Source organism: Humulus lupulus, chromosome 9 (assembly GCF_963169125.1).
Source record: "Humulus lupulus chromosome 9, drHumLupu1.1, whole genome shotgun sequence".
Classification (NCBI taxonomy): Eukaryota; Viridiplantae; Streptophyta; class Magnoliopsida; order Rosales; family Cannabaceae; genus Humulus; species Humulus lupulus.
In genome coordinates this window covers 8,921,334-8,936,941 of record NC_084801.1, presented here as the reverse complement: position 1 = coordinate 8,936,941, position 15,608 = coordinate 8,921,334, and the positions used below count along the sequence as shown (strand labels likewise).

Sequence of the window (15,608 nt, the reverse complement as noted above, 5' to 3'; positions counted from 1 at the left end):
GACAAACCGGACATTCTTGAGTGACACTACGCACATATCGAACGTGGGGCAGTACAGTAAGGAGTATTTCCTTATACCGGACATAACCAGCAACAACTTGGCCTTTGCTCGAGGAGGTAAGTGCCGTCTTTGACTGGTCGATACTTTTAATCAAAGAGTCTCCTTTCATTTTTCTCAAACTGTACTTTGTCTTTTAGGCCCATGGTTACGCCCGACCCCAACACCAGACATGGTGTTGAGGTCCAACACATTGACCAGGATGACAGACGCAGCAAAAAGCGTCAAGTCCCTGGTTACCGATGAAAACTTGAGGCTGTCTGGCCTCCTGGCTCCTCGCCATGAAACAAGAGGGTCTGTGGTAGACGATGCCACTGCCGAGGGGGTTCCCAAGCAGCAACCTCCCGTGTCTCCTCCTCGAAGGAGGCCAACGGGGGTTACAATCAGGGAGCCCACGGGCAATCCTTCCGCAGAAAGGCCTTCTGCTCCCCAAGGCAAGGGGAAACAAAAGGCCAAAGAGCCAATTGTGGATCTGGGGGAATCCTCTGATGAGAACGGTAAAATTATTTTGCTTTTAAATAGTTTGCCAATTCCCTGTCATTTGTTTGACGGGGAGGGCAACTTTACATACACTCCAAATCTAGGGCCAGACTTCTTCATGCCAGATAGTGAGTGTGTGACTAATAGGGTCAATAGTATAGCGACCAGTAGTTGTAGCTCGGGTACTAACTTTGTGACCTTCTTTTTCGTTTTGATAAAGAGTCTTCATCTGCATTTATCTTTACCCTTTGCATGTTTTTACTTATGTGCAGATATGGCCACTCCCAACGTCTTCGACTTATACCAGGCTGAGGAGGAAGAGGAAGTTCCTCAACTTCGGAGAAAATCGTCACGGAGACATACTGGCGAGACGAGCCAGGGACCTGTAAAAAAGAGTCGAACAGAAGACCCTCCAAGGGGCGTGCCTACTGGGCAAACTTCTGCTCATCCTCCCGCCCCTGCTGAGAAGGAGACTCCCCCTGCTCCAATGAACCCTCCTCCGGCTGTGCCCAGAAGGGAACAAGACAAGCGGGAAGAAACTCTTGGGGCCAAACTCTCGAGCCGTGCCGTACGAGCAGCCAAAGACTGTATTGTGCACATTGGGAAAAATGACCGCGTCAAGGATGCAATGGCAGAGAGTATGACGGTCGACTTGATTCTGAACAAGACCCTGAACGAAATAACCAGCGTAAGTACTTCTTTATCTTTTTGACTTCAGTCTTTTAGTCTTTGCCGCAGGTTCTAACTTTTATCCTCTGTCCTCAGGCTTTGCTGTCTGCCACCACTGCTCGCACCTGCACCCAAGCCACCATCGAACAGGCTAGGGCAAAGGCTATCGAGAGGCACCAGGTGAAGGCAGGTGAGGAACTTTCGGCTGCAGAGGCCAGGCACGCAAAGGAGTTGGAGGCGATGGCTCAGCAGAGGGATGTTGCGGTGACAAAGCTATCAGAGGCCGAAGCTACAAAGGCAGCTATAATAAAGCAGAGGCAGGATTATCAAGATGCCAGCCGAACCCATCTTCGCGAAGTCAAGAGGTTGGAAGAGGTGCTTAAGTCCAAGGACGAGGCCATCTCCACTCTTGAGGGTCAGGTGGAGCAGCTGAAGCTCGACAACTCCAAAAATCTGGACAGGTATAAGAAGACGACGCTCCGGTGTTTTTACAACTTCTGGAAACACAATCAGGGTGCCGACTTCAGCTATCTTTCAGAGGATGTCCGGACTGCTGAGCTGGCTCGCTGCACTGCTCAACTGGTTGAAGAGGAGGCAAGAGCGAGGATCCCTGCTTCCCCAAGCTTGGTTGGTGCTGAAGAAGAAGGGGTTGTTGAGGACGCGACCAATCAGAATGCTGATAAAGACCCTCCTACTCCCAGTGCCTCTTGAGCTTTTTTTTATTATTATTATTTTCTCTATCTTTTGATTACACGACCCACGGGTCGTGATGTAAAGACAATATTTTTATTTTAAACTTTGCTGCACGGGCAGTAAACCTTTTCTTTTACTTGGACAGTTACATCCAAGCAGTGATGCTTGCGGTGTAAAAGATTGCATGATGCTATAACATTTTCATTTATTATAACATTTGTCCGTATGACCGAACTTAGCATAGTACTTTGGCATGATTTAACAAAATATAAAATTTGAAAAATACTCTAAGTACCTTAGCATGCTTTCACTCATTTTGTTCATGTGTTTACATACCTCATGGTACGCTTTGCTATCGATGTGCCTTATATGCCCCCCAAGTGATCGAGGAGCTTTAGGTCCTTGGTCACTTGCCTTGACCATGACCTGTTCGAACATTTCTGCTCGGGTGAAAAAGTAATACAGCAAAACAACACACGTAATGAACAAATACTTGTAAATATAAGTTCACAAAGGTTGGCAAGAATGACTGGCTGCGCACAGTCCCTTATAATCTCGTATTAAAAATGGACTAAACATGTCTTTACGAGCGATTCTGAAATAGAATTTTACATATACGAGCGATTAGCCATACAGCGTGGCTAACCCTTTTTGCTAAACTTGTAAAAAGAAAAATTAATACAAGCCAGTCCTTTAAAAAGGACTGTTCAGTGATAATACTTGCGCAGGTGTTCTCCATTCCAATAACGTGGAACAAGATCTCCGTTTAAGCGTGCAAGTTTGTAGGTGCCCGGATGAAGGACTTCTTCAATCTGGTAAGGTCCTTCCCAATTAGGTCCGAGCACTCCAGCAGTAGGGTCGCAGGTATTTAAGAAAACTCGTCGTAGCACCAAGTCTCCGACGTTGAATTTTCTTTCTTTAACTTTGGAGTTAAAGTACCGGGCGACTTTTTGTTGGTATGCAGCAACTCGGAGTTGGGCCTTCTCCCGTATCTCGTCAATCGAGTCTAGGGATTCCATCATCAGTTGACTGTTCTGGTCCTGGTCGTATGTTAGGCGTCGATGTGAGGGGGGATCTAATTCGACAGGCAACATTGCCTCATATCCATAGGCTAAGGAAAATGGGGTATGTCCTGTCGCTGTTCGGTGAGACGTTCTATACGACCAGAGGACTTCAGGCAGTTGCTCTGGCCACGCTTCCTTAGCTTCTTCAAGCCTCTTCTTCAGGGTGTCTTTAAGAGTTTTATTCACGGCTTCGACCTGCCCATTCGCCTGGGGGTGTGCAACTGAAGAAAAGCTTTTAATGACTCCATGTCTTTCGCAGAAATCGGTGAATAAATCGCTGTCAAATTGGGTTCCGTTGTCTGAAACTATCTTTCTAGGCAAGCCATATCGACAGACAATGTTCTTGATAACAAAGTCAAGAACTTTCTTGGTCGTGATGGTAGCGAGCGGTTTAGCTTCGGCCCATTTGGTGAAGTAATCGACTGCATACTTTACTCCACCCTTCCCTGTAGGTAGGGATCCAATCAAATCTATCCCCCATACTGCAAAAGGCCACGGACTTTGCATCTGTTTTAATTCGTTTGGAGCTGCTTGTGGAATCTTGGAGAATCTTTGACATTTATCGCATCTCCGTACAAACTCCATCGAATCCTCGTTCATAGTTGGCCAGAAGTAGCCTTGCCTTAGAATCTTCTTTGCCAAACTCTGCCCCCCAGCATGATCCCCACAGAAGCCTTCATGCACCTCTTTCATGAGTTCCTTAGCTTTTTCTGGTGTAACGCATCTGAGTAGCGGCAAGGAATATCCTCTTCGGTACATAACTCCACCGACCAGTATGTACCTAGCAGCTCGCCTTTGTAGGGTTCTGGCTTTGTTTCTATCCGCTGGTAGCGTACCGTTTATCAGATACTCCAAATAAGGTGCCATCCATGTATCCTCCATTCGAATCTCCATACTGGATTTGACCGCTTGTATGCTTGGCTTACTCAGTCTTTCTACTGGCACAATGTTCAAAGTGTCACCATCCTTTGCGCTCGCAAGTTTGGCTAAGGCATCTGTGTTTGAATTCTGATCCCGCAGAATTTGCTGAAGGGTGTACTCCATAAATTGGGCTAGCAAGTCTTTTGTTTTATTTAAGTAGGCCACCATTTTTAAGCCTCGTGCTTGATATTCTCCTAGAACTTGATTCACCACCAGCTGTGAATCACTGTAGATATCAAGCGTCTTTATGCTCATATCTTTCGCCATTCTCAACCCAGCGAGTAATGCTTCGTATTCCGCTTCATTATTTGACGTGGTGAAGTCAAACCTGATGGCGCAGTGAAATCGATGCCCTTCCGGCGTTATCAATATCACTCCCGCTCCAGCGTGGGATTCGTTGGATGACCCATCCGTGAATAACTTCCACGAAGGAGCTTTGTCTTGAGGCTCAGGCGCTTTAGGCTGTTCGCACTGTTCGCTGTCTGGGAGTTCGGTGAACTCTGCAATAAGGTCGGCCAAGACTTGTCCCTTGACTGCTGCTCGTGGTGAATAAGTTATGTCGAACTGCCCTAATTCGACTGCCCATTTTAATAATCGCCCAGCCGCCTCTGGCTTTTGGAGGACTTGCCGAAGGGGCTGGTTAGTTAGAACTGTAATAGGATGGGCTTGAAAGTAGGGGCGTAGCTTCCTAGAGGCCAGGATTAAGCAATATGCTAACCTCTCGATTGGTGGATATCTCAATTCTGCCCTGATCAGTCTCTTGCTAACATAGTAGACTGCTTTTTGTACGCCTTCTTCCTCTCGCACTAGTACCGCGCTAGCAGCAACTTCAGTAATCGCCAGGTAAATAAACAAAGTTTCTCCTTCGATTGGCTTTGATAAGATGGGAGGTTGTGCCATATGGGATTTTAAGGCTTGGAACACTTGTTCACAGTCTACTGTCCATTCAAACTTCTTATTTCCCCTAAGTAGATTGAAAAAAGGGACACACTTGTCTGTTGATTTCGAAATAAATCTACTTAGGGCTGCGATTCTCCCGGTTAAACTTTGTACATATTTGATCCTTTCTGGAGAATTCATGTCGATCAGGGCTTTTATCTTGTCGGGGTTGGCCTCGATTCCTCTTGAATTTACAATAAACCCCAAAAACTTCCCTGATCCAACTCCGAAGGAACATTTGAGGGGATTTAACTTCATTTGGTATTTGTTCAATACATCAAAGAACTTTTGTAAATCCCTCACATGTCCTTCTGCCTTCTTAGACTTTACCAGCATGTCGTCTACGTATACCTCCATGTTTACTCCGATCAGCTCCTTAAACATGTGGTTGACTAGTCGTGGGTAAGTCGCACCTGCGTTTTTCAGTCCGAAGGGCATTACTTTGTAACAGTATAAGCCCGTATCGGTCCGAAAGCTGGTGTGATCCTCGTCGGGGGGATGCATGCTAATCTGGTTGTAGCCCGAATATGCATCCATGAACGAGAGGATCTCGTGCCCTGCAGTTGCATCGACCAGCTGGTCGATTCTTGGGAGCGGGAAACAGTCTTTTGGGCAGGCTTTATTGAGGTTTGTAAAATCCACGCAGGTCCGCCACTTGCCGTTAGGCTTGGGAACTAGCACTGGATTTGAGACCCACGATGGATAAAATGCCACCCTGATGAACCCATTCTCCTTTAGTCTTTCAACTTCTTCTTTTAAGGCTCTCGATCTATCTTTATCGAGCAGCCTTCTCTTTTGTTGCACGGGTGGAAAGGTCTTGTCTATATTCAAGATATGGTTGATAACTGCGGGATCTATCCCAGCCATGTCTTTATGCGACTAGGCGAAAACCTTCTGGTTCTTTCGCAAAGATTCCACCAGTGCGTGCTTCGTGGTAGGCTCTAAGTTTTCCCCAACCTTTACGACTCTGGTCAGGTCTTCTTTGTCGAGTTGGACCTCCTCCAGGTCCTCGACGGGTCCAACGTTTTCTTTAAAATCCCCAAAGCGAGGATCTAAGTCTCTATCCTCACTTTGGGCAACACCCTATTTGGTGACTTCATCACCGGATTGGGCTTGTGTATCACCTGCCATTTGCAACCTATCTGAGGTAGTGCTCTTTGACGTTCCATTCTTCGCCTTTGTGATTGAGGCGTTGTAGCACTCCCTGGCTTCCCTCTGGTTTCCCAACACGCGTCCTACCCCCGCGTCTGTTGGGAACTTCATGGCCAAGTGCCACATAGAGATGACGACACGTAGATCAACCAATATTGGCCTTCCAATAACGGCATTGTACGCCGAGGGACAATCGACCACTACAAAAGTGGCGAGTAATGTCCTTGTTGCAGGTGCTGTACCCGTCGTTACTGGCAGTTTGATCAATCCGGCGGGGGCGAGTCCTTCTCCAGAGAAGCCGTATATCGTCTGGTTGCAGGGCTCCAAGTCCTTAACGGACAATTTCATGCGTTCCAGTGTTGATTTATACAGGATATTTACTGAACTTCCTGTATCGACCAGTACTCTCTTCACCATCATGTTGGCCATCTGGATGTCCACGACCAGTGGATCGGAATGTGGGAACCGGACGTGTTGGGCATCGCCATCAGAGAAGGTTATCTCACCTTCCTCTGACCGAGCCTTTTTCGGTGCACGGTCCTCCACAGTCATCATCTCGATGTCCTGGTCGTGGCGCAGAGTCCGAGCGTATCGTTCCCTGGCCTTTCCGCTATTTCCCGCGAGGTGCGGGCCTCCACAGATGGTCAAGAGTGTGCTAGTCACGGGGGCAGGCTGTAAGGGTGGCGAGCATTGGCGCGCGGGCACCTGCTCGTTGCTACCCGGAGCTTCTCGTTGGGAATTTCCCGAGGCCCGTACGTATCTTCTCAAGTGTCCTTATCTAATAAGGAACTCGATTTCGTCTTTTAACTGGTTGCATTCATTGGTGTCATGTCCGTAGTCGTTATGATAACGACAGAACTTGGTAGTGTCTCTTTTCGAAATATCCTTTCGAATGGGGCCAGGTTTTTTATAAGGCACACTGGAACTTGTGGCCTGATAAACCTCTCCCCGAGACTCAACGAGGGCAGTGTAGTTAGTAAACCGAGGTTCATAACGATTACCCTTGGCTCGTTTATTGTCGGAGGTGGAAGGCTCGTTATACGGCCGTTTTCCACCATTCTTGCCATTGCCGTTGCCGTTGCCTTTGCCGTTGCCATTAGGTTTGGAACCATTGGCGGCTTTGGCGGGTTCGGAAGCCTTCTTATCCTTGCTTGAGGGCTTTCCATCGTCAGCAATGGCTTCTTCGAGCTTGATGTAGCGATCAGCCCGATCCAAAATTCTTGGGTAGTTCTCACTCCTTCATTTCGGAGACTTTTCCAGAGGGGAGAACGATGTTTAACCCCCTGCGGTTATGCCCATCATTTTGCCCTCGTCCCCCACCGTTTTCGCTCCAGCTGCCGCTCGCATAAAGCGCTGGATGTAGTCCTTCACTGATTCTCCATCTTGCTAGCGAATTTCAACCAGCTGGTTTGCTTCGGTCGGATGCACACGGCCTGCATAGAACTGTCCATAAAACTCCCTTACGAACATTTCCCAGGAAACTATGCTTGCGGGAGGGAACTTAAAAAACCATTCCTGTGCGGCTTCAGAAAGTGTTGCAGGGAAGATCCTGCACCGAGCGTCTTCGGACACTTTCTGAATGTCCATTTGTATTTCAAACTTATTGACATGAGACATTGGGTCTCTGTAACGCCCTGGTTACCCCAGAATAGTTATGGTGAACAGTGAACCGGAAATTTGACTCGCTACCCGAGTCCTTTGGTTAAAAACGTGATCTAAGTGCTATTATCAGGTTAAGGCGAAAACCAATAAAAAGGAAAGGGTACATTTCATTACGTAAATAAATTGCTCATGAGCCTTTTTAAAATGTTTACAAGATGTCCTTAATACAAAAGAGTCGCTACAGTTCCAAATTTACAATCTCCGCCGGCCTAAGCGGCAAAAATAGGGTAAACCCCTAGTCCCTCTGAGAACTCCTTGACCGTGGCGGTCAAGCGGCCATGTATGTACACAACATCGCCCAAGCTCTCCACTCAGGGTTGGTTAAGCTTTTCCTTCCCTTTACCTGCACTAGACAGCACCCATGAGCCAAGGCCCAGCAAGAAAACACAATAAAGCATGATATAATATCAACAACGGTCATAATAGCCATTCAGGACTATTAGTCCAAACAAATTGGTAACAATAGCCAAAAGTCACAATAATGAGCATTGCTCCCTCTGGCCATGTGATGATAGGGTCACCAGGGCTTAACTAATAAGTGATTCCTTCATAAGTTTGTTCAGGACAGGTGCTTGGTGATTGGTCACCAACATAACCTTCCTCACGACTCTAGAGTCGAAACTATGGACAACGTCCCCTAGCCATGTGACAAGCGGTCGCCGGGGTCATATACCTTGGCTATAGTCATCTGGTCGTAGACCAGGCAAGCGCTTATAAGTTCTTCAACCTTAGGGTCGGTCCCGCATTAATGCCATAGAGCCATTCAATGCGTGATCACCGACTTTAGAGTCGGTCCCTGACTAGTCAGTGTCATAAACAGGTAATCAGTGTTCATTAGCATTTAATGTGCAATCCATGTCCACATATATCAATCAACACGCTTCAATATCAAGCCATGCATGTCATATACCTATACAGGGTGCCACTGTATTCATACACTGTTTTCTTATCTCAGGTTCAAGCGAGAAGTACGATAAAGACGACTCCTGAGAACGATCGATCTTTTAGTTCCTTAGCGATTACCTAATCACAACCAATTATAACCTCCATTAATGAGAATCCACGTAAATAGGGTCTTAACCTAAGCACCACTCTCGGGACCTCGAAACATGCCCACACGGTGAGTAGATTCGATCCCGGGCCTTAAGGATTGAAACCCCAAGTCAAAAACCCTTAAAAACACTCAAAACGGGACTTAGAAGGAACAGGGTAGCGCTACAGCGCTCAACCCCTAGCGCCCCAGCGCTACACTCAGAACCACCCAAGTGCCAGAAAGCCTCCTGAGGAGCGCTGTAGCGCCCTAAGGTGGGCGCTATAGCGCTACCTTCAGACCCAATCTCCCCTGAACCGACCTTCTTCAACTCCTTCGATTCTAACTCGATTCCCAAGCTTCCAAATTCTATTCTTGATGCCAAATGAACCGAAAAACCATTCTAACACACCCCAAACATCACAAGCATGGGAACCCTAGCCAAAAATCCCCACAAAACCATGAATTCCCCCTAGAAATCTCAGCTGCAAATTAAAACCAGAACAGGGCAAACCAGAGAAAACCATGGTTAGAAACTTACCCAAAGCTCGGCTTATGATGGTCTTCAATGGTGGAACACACTCCCAAACTCCCAAGTCTTGCTTCCCAAGCTTGAATCCTCAAAATTGGTTCAAAAACCACAAAGAAAGGTGAAGAGAAGAAGGTACGGGAGAACTCTTTTGCATACTCTGTTTTTCCACTCTCTTCTTCAGCTGTCAAAGGTTATATCCATCCTAGGGGTGAAATGTCCATTTTACCCCTAGGTCAATTAATACTTTCTAAAGGCTCCCAAGGGCATATTTGGTACTTCCCTCCTACCTCGTTAATCATAATTAACGCTCTCCAATTCCCGCTATTCTCAATGTTCTCAAATACCAATAATTCACATCCCATTACCCTTTATCTCCCGGTAACGCTCTAATCATCAAAATCACCTCGAGACTCAACCCAAGTCCCGACACTTAAACCTGTTGTGACTAAACCGCTAATCAATATTCTACGATCGTCTCATGTCGACTAGCTCGAACAAACCCACATCATAATGTGGTCTCAACACATATCATCGACATGCATACAATTAACATTATATTATAATATAATTCTCATAAACATGCATAAACACATTTAATGGCATAATTAAACAATTATGGCCCTCCCGGCCTGCTAATCCAGCCATTAAACCACATTAGGGAATCCGGGCCATTACAGTCTCCATACCCGTCAAAGTTTGGAAGCGTAGGCATTTTGAACTTGCTTGGAGTTTCGGCATTAGCTATCCTCTGTACGAAAGGAGTGCCTTTCCTCCTATCGTGGTCGATATAAGATGTCCTTCCCCCGACCAGCTGTTGCACTACTTGGTTGAGGGCGTCTATCTAGGCCTGTACAGCGGCATGAATCGTTGTGGCCTCTGTTGTTGGGGGGACGTTCTCGCCATGCCGCTCGCGGCGATCGTTGAGTACGTCACGCAAATCTTCGTCTCTTCTCCGCTGCTCGCTACCCCCGAGCCGGTTGAAGACATTATTTTTCCTGGGCTGCCCCCCAGCATCCCGTCTATCGAGTTAGTCATCTTGAGGTACCTGGCTCCTGCCTTTACCTCTTTCTTCAGTCCTTCGGCCAGCGTTTGCCTTACCTGAGTCGGTCTGATTATACCCATGACCATCTCTAAACCTTGATTGGCTATGGTGGGACTGACTGTTCCCCCGATTTCCGTCCCTGGCTGAAACGTTCCGAACGTTAGAGGGTGGCCTGCGCTAGTCGTGGTGTCCTCGTGCATTATCATGCCGCGGGGGACCCCGGACCGCAGAGCCTAACTCTGAGTCCCTCCTGTTACCAGGGGGTACTGACCTCTGTTCGATAGGTTTGGCTCATCGCCCCTACGGCGTCTAGGACTACGAGGCTGATGCTCGGCCCTATTCTGCCTCTGTTGCGGGGGATTGCCGCGACCAGCTTGGGATGGTGGATGCGCCTCAGGGTCCAGCGGGACATCGTCATGGGGCGCTTGAGGCTGCTCGGGCCTTTGTGGACTCGAAGGCTGGATCGGTGGGCTTGGATTAGGACCCCTCTGGGGTGGCCCATTGACAGGTTGGTTAGGCTGTGAAACAGGTGCGGCCTGATTCCTTGCCAGCTGCAAGGCCGCCTCGAGGGCTGCCATGGCTTCGCTCTAGCGGCGGTCCATCTCCGCCTGCCTTTCACGTAATTCCGCGCGCTGCCGTTCAAGCTCTTGCTGCTGCCGCGCCACAACTTCGGCAGCAGTCTCTTGACTGGCTTTCAGACTAGCCAGCTCCTCCTGCAACGCCCCCAGGGTACTCTTCAGCGTTGCATCATCCATTTCTTCCTCCTCAAAGTCTAGATGTGGCTCATCCTCCGCCACGCTTGCAGGGGGAGGAGGAGGTGGATTTGATGGCGCAGCAGCGGCCGCCTGTCCAGCTTTCCTTCCAGTTTTCGCCATTAGTTTTCTCAGCAATGATAAATCAAGCTCTCAATGAAAGCACCAGAATGTTGACCCAGAATTTGGTCAACTGACACGGAGTCAGAATATGCTTGATACGAATGAATGTGTTGATAAGAACGTAATGACGAAAAAGTAATAAGAACACGATATTTTTATAGTGGTTCGGCCCCAGGATCTGGTAATAACCTACGTCCACTTAGACTGTTATTGATATAGGAATCAAAGGAGTGATAAAAGAACAATGGCTCAATGAGTTTCACTAACCTCTGAAGAACAATACAATATTCCAAGGAGAATTACTCTAATCTCAAATAATTCAAAAGCCAAAGGTCCCTTCCTTGAGCTATCTTTTGCTATTTATAGGCTCAAGGGGGATTACAAAAGATTGTTACATATACTCTCCCCTGAATAATCGGATATTCCGGAGATTGTGTGAGTTAAATTCGGGATTTACAAAGATCTTCACAGTAATGTTACTTTGTATGTGGAACCATCGACCAGGCTGGTCGCAGGTAAGACCGGGCGGCTTACTGCTTCTAGTGCATCCTTTGGTCGATACCCTAGCAGAGCTCTTCCAGGTGTCAGCCACATGTCCAGGGATCACTTGCCACGTCATCAATGGTAATTTTTTGGATAACACCAACAATACAAGTAAATGTTGAACTTGAGTACTTTTACTATTAAAAAAATAATTTAGGCACTTAAGTATAACATTTTGTTGAGTATTTTTACTACAAATATCCTTATTTTAAATGATTTTTTAATTTAAATTTAAATTTGGATCAATCCCACACAGCCATATATCATCTAATGACAACAACATGTATGTAGGTGCAACTAAAAGTGGACGGAAGATGTGTATGTCCAAAACTAAAAATTAAACATTTAAGTGTAGTAATTGCATAAATTTATGTATTTATACTGCCAATATTCTAAAAAAAAAATTAATTGATATTTACCCATGTCGAGTTTGATGAGAGCATTAGTTTTTTTAAAAAAATATATTAATATAAGATGTTTTAAAATGTCTATCTTTTTTGTTCTATCGAGTAAAATCTTTATCTATTTTTTTTGCTAAGAATAAAAAGGGATCACTTTGGTGGAGATCCAGGGTCGGCCTTAAATGATATTGGGTCTTAGGAACAAATAGATATTGGTGCCCTTTTGTAGAAAGTTTCTTAAAAACCATAGTACTTTTCAAAAGAAATTTTTTAAAAATAGGCCCTTTGGCTAAGGGGGCCATTGGGCCTTAGCCCAAGGTCTCAATTCGTTCGACTTTTAGCAATCTCGATGACCATATACCAATTATAGGGGACTCATAACTCATCCTCCCTTGATTGAGTCATCGACAAGCATGCCTTAACAATCCATTCCCATTAAGGATGACACTGCCACAACGTAGTTTGGCTTCAAGGAGCTAGATACATATTCCTCTCAAGATGGAATGTGACGGGATTCAAACCCTTGACTAAAGCAAGTAAGGATGCCAGAGTTAAGACATCCCTACCACTACACCACAAATCATGTGGTAAAATGTCTATCTATTGCTTGTTGTCTTGTAGGCATTTGTTAAAACAAAGATGTGTAAATTATATTTTGGAGGGCTTATGGGGTAAAAATAAAATAATATAAAAAGTTAGGTGAATAATCATAATATAGCACAAAATTAGGGTCATATTCTTAAATTCGTAAAAATGATATCTTCACAAAACCCTAGTTTTTAAGTCATACATGTCAACATCCTCTTCTTCTTGTGTAGGGTTTTCTTCAGGCGACCGCTACTAGAGCTTCAAAAGAGTCCCTTGAAACCCTAGCGCTCTCTCTCAGTATCTGTCTTCTAGCTTCGAAAACATGGTAAGCGCATACGAATCCGATGTTCTCTTCATGTATTTTCATTCGTTTTTACTTGTTGCTCTCACACGCGGATCTTTCATACTCATCCATGTTCAGCTCGAAATTGATGTTTGTGTTTGTACCAATTTTAGTTTAGTTTTATTGCAGATCCAGAACAATAGCGTTCTGAAAAATATGTTTTTGATTTGGAATTTTAGGTGTTTGAATTTATACTACGGATAATTTTTTTTATCTGTGTATGTTGATAGTGTCTGTAAATGTTGATCTAGATTTGAGGGTTTTGAGTAATGGGTTAATTTGTTGAATAGTATTATACCCTTTGTAAATAAATTTGTATTGGGGTACAGAAACATTTTCATTTAAGATGAGAAAGAATTCCCCATTAATGTGGTTCGTTTTAAAGCATGATAATCTGGTTATTTTAATGAAGTAATATGTTCTGGATTGATTTTCTTTTACAAATATTTGGGAATGACTCAAATTAACATAATGCATATCTCAAAGCAAAATTATCTTTCTTTTTTTTTCTTTCTCTAGAGTAGCATTGGTAAATGATAACTATTCTTTATTGTCTTAAGAAACTGTTTAAAAATGAAAATCTTGCTGTATCATTGTGAGGGTTATCGAGTGCATGCTATTTTTTTTTAACTGATATAAAAAAAATCTTGCAATCGGTCCATATTTATTGATTGTGTTCACAGGTATAAATGACTTTCCCATAGATTAAGTTTTTTTTTAATATTTTAGCTTGTGGTTTTTGTTTGTTAATTTTGTTGGTGTGATATGTTTTTTACAGGCATCTAAGAGGAAGAACAGGGAGCCAAAGGAGGAAAATGTCACCCTTGGCCCAGCTGTCAGAGAAGGAGAGCATGTTTTTGGTGTGGCCCACATTTTTGCTTCATTCAACGACACATTCATTGTAAGTCTAGCTTATTCTTCTTTGGATGTAATTGTTGTTAATGATATTTGGTAGTAATTCTCATTTCTTGTTCGTTTGCAGCATGTGACTGATCTTTCTGGGAGAGAAACCCTTGTTCGTATCACTGGTAGGAAATTTTTTCTTGTAGAGACTTGTATTTTGTACCTGTTAATATGTTTATCGTGTATGTGTTAGCCCATGTTTAATTTTCTCTTCACGAGGCATGTGGTTGTGTTCGTTTGCTGTTTTGATGTGGTATATCTCTACACAATTTTTTTTATTTAAACCTTGTGGCCTTGTGATTTCAAATTAAGTTTGATAATAGATAATAGGAAGTATGTTATCACTGCTTAGGATGTCCTATATCGTCATTTGCTATGATTTGAATTTGTTTTCTTTATTCAGGGAATGATGAAAGATCTATACAATTTGTTATATATATATGCTTTTGTATTAAAATGTTTGGTTATATTTGACCTCCATTCAGTTATGACATGTTTGTAGCTTTCAATGTGATTCACATTATATATGAAACCTATTGTTCAAACCTTGGCTTTTGGATTTCAAAGTATTTTTTATAGTTGTACCTTCGTTTGCAATTACTGTTTGAGTTTGGTAATGTTTCCATACTAAAATATTTATAATGTGCATTACAGGTGGAATGAAGGTGAAAGCTGACAGAGATGAATCTTCTCCTTATGCTGCTATGCTTGCTGCTCAGGATGTTGCACAGAGATGCAAGGTTTGGATTCATTCATCATAGTGATATCAAAATACACGTCTTTTGTGTCGTTTTGTTGACATAGTTCATCGCAATTAAATTGAGTCTTACTTTCTTAGTTACTAATTTATGGTCTTAATAATGTAGGAGTTGGGTGTTACTGCCCTTCATATTAAGCTTCGTGCTACTGGTGGAAACAAAACCAAGACACCTGGTCCAGGTGCCCAGTCTGCTCTTCGTGCTCTTGCTCGTTCTGGAATGAGAATTGGTCGTATCGGTAAGGATCTTCTTTTGGGCAATTCTTCCCTTAAACATAAGAAGTCAATTTTTTCTTGGTGACTGAATTGGTTTCAAATTCATTATAAAAGTTATTAACATGGTGGTGTGTTTGTGTTTCAGAGGATGTCACTCCCATTCCAACTGACAGCACCCGTAGAAAGGGTGGTAGAAGAGGTAGAAGGCTGTAAGCTTTCTATATTTGGTGGTGCAAGTCCCATTTACGAAATGGCAATTGTTGTGATTCTCCAATGGGACTAAGGAGGGAGAGAGAGGCCTTGAGTTAAGTAAGGTTGATTGGACTTTTCCAGTTTTGAGCCAATATGTAGTTTTCTCAGTTGAGACTTCGCAAACATTTTAATTTCAAGTTTGTAGAAAGAGAGTGTGATATCATGAAATATTCAGATTCTTCTTCTACTTGTTAAGTCGAATTCAGGTGTTTATGGTACTTGCACTATGAGTTTTGAAGGTACTTGTTGTCACTCGGGCTTCTTAGTCATGTTTCTTTTTTTGGATTTGTTTTACATGCCCAATTCTAAACCAATTTCAACTATAGAAAAAGAAGGTATTAGGCCAGTTTCTCTTTCCGACATTGCGGTGTTGGTTGGTCCCTCCTTGTGTGTTCATTGAAATTTCTGAGACTGTCTTTCAACCAAATAAACTTGCACGACTTTTCAATACGAATGAAACAAAGATAAGTGATCTACTTTCAGAAATAA

At 44.1% G+C, this 15,608-nt stretch overlaps 1 protein-coding gene across 1 annotated transcript; it reads left to right on the top strand.

The window, feature by feature from the left end:
* Positions 1 to 12,817: 12,817 nt before the first annotated feature.
* LOC133802444 (small ribosomal subunit protein uS11x) lies at positions 12,818 to 15,371 on the top strand. Its single transcript, XM_062240752.1, has 6 exons — positions 12,818 to 12,973; positions 13,770 to 13,892; positions 13,974 to 14,019; positions 14,549 to 14,634; positions 14,761 to 14,890; positions 15,013 to 15,371. The coding sequence occupies exons 1-6, from the start codon at positions 12,971 to 12,973 to the stop codon at positions 15,078 to 15,080; spliced, it is 456 nt and encodes a 151-aa protein (XP_062096736.1). The 5' UTR covers positions 12,818 to 12,970; the 3' UTR covers positions 15,081 to 15,371.
* Positions 15,372 to 15,608: the final 237 nt, after the last annotated feature.

Bases quoted from the DNA above. Each gene is read 5' to 3' on its own strand.
- LOC133802444 (XM_062240752.1), top strand. The intron at 13,893-13,973 runs GTAAGTCTAGCT...GTTCGTTTGCAG, and splicing joins CATTCAACGACACATTCATT to CATGTGACTGATCTTTCTGG. The intron at 14,635-14,760 runs GTTTGGATTCAT...TTAATAATGTAG, and splicing joins ATGTTGCACAGAGATGCAAG to GAGTTGGGTGTTACTGCCCT.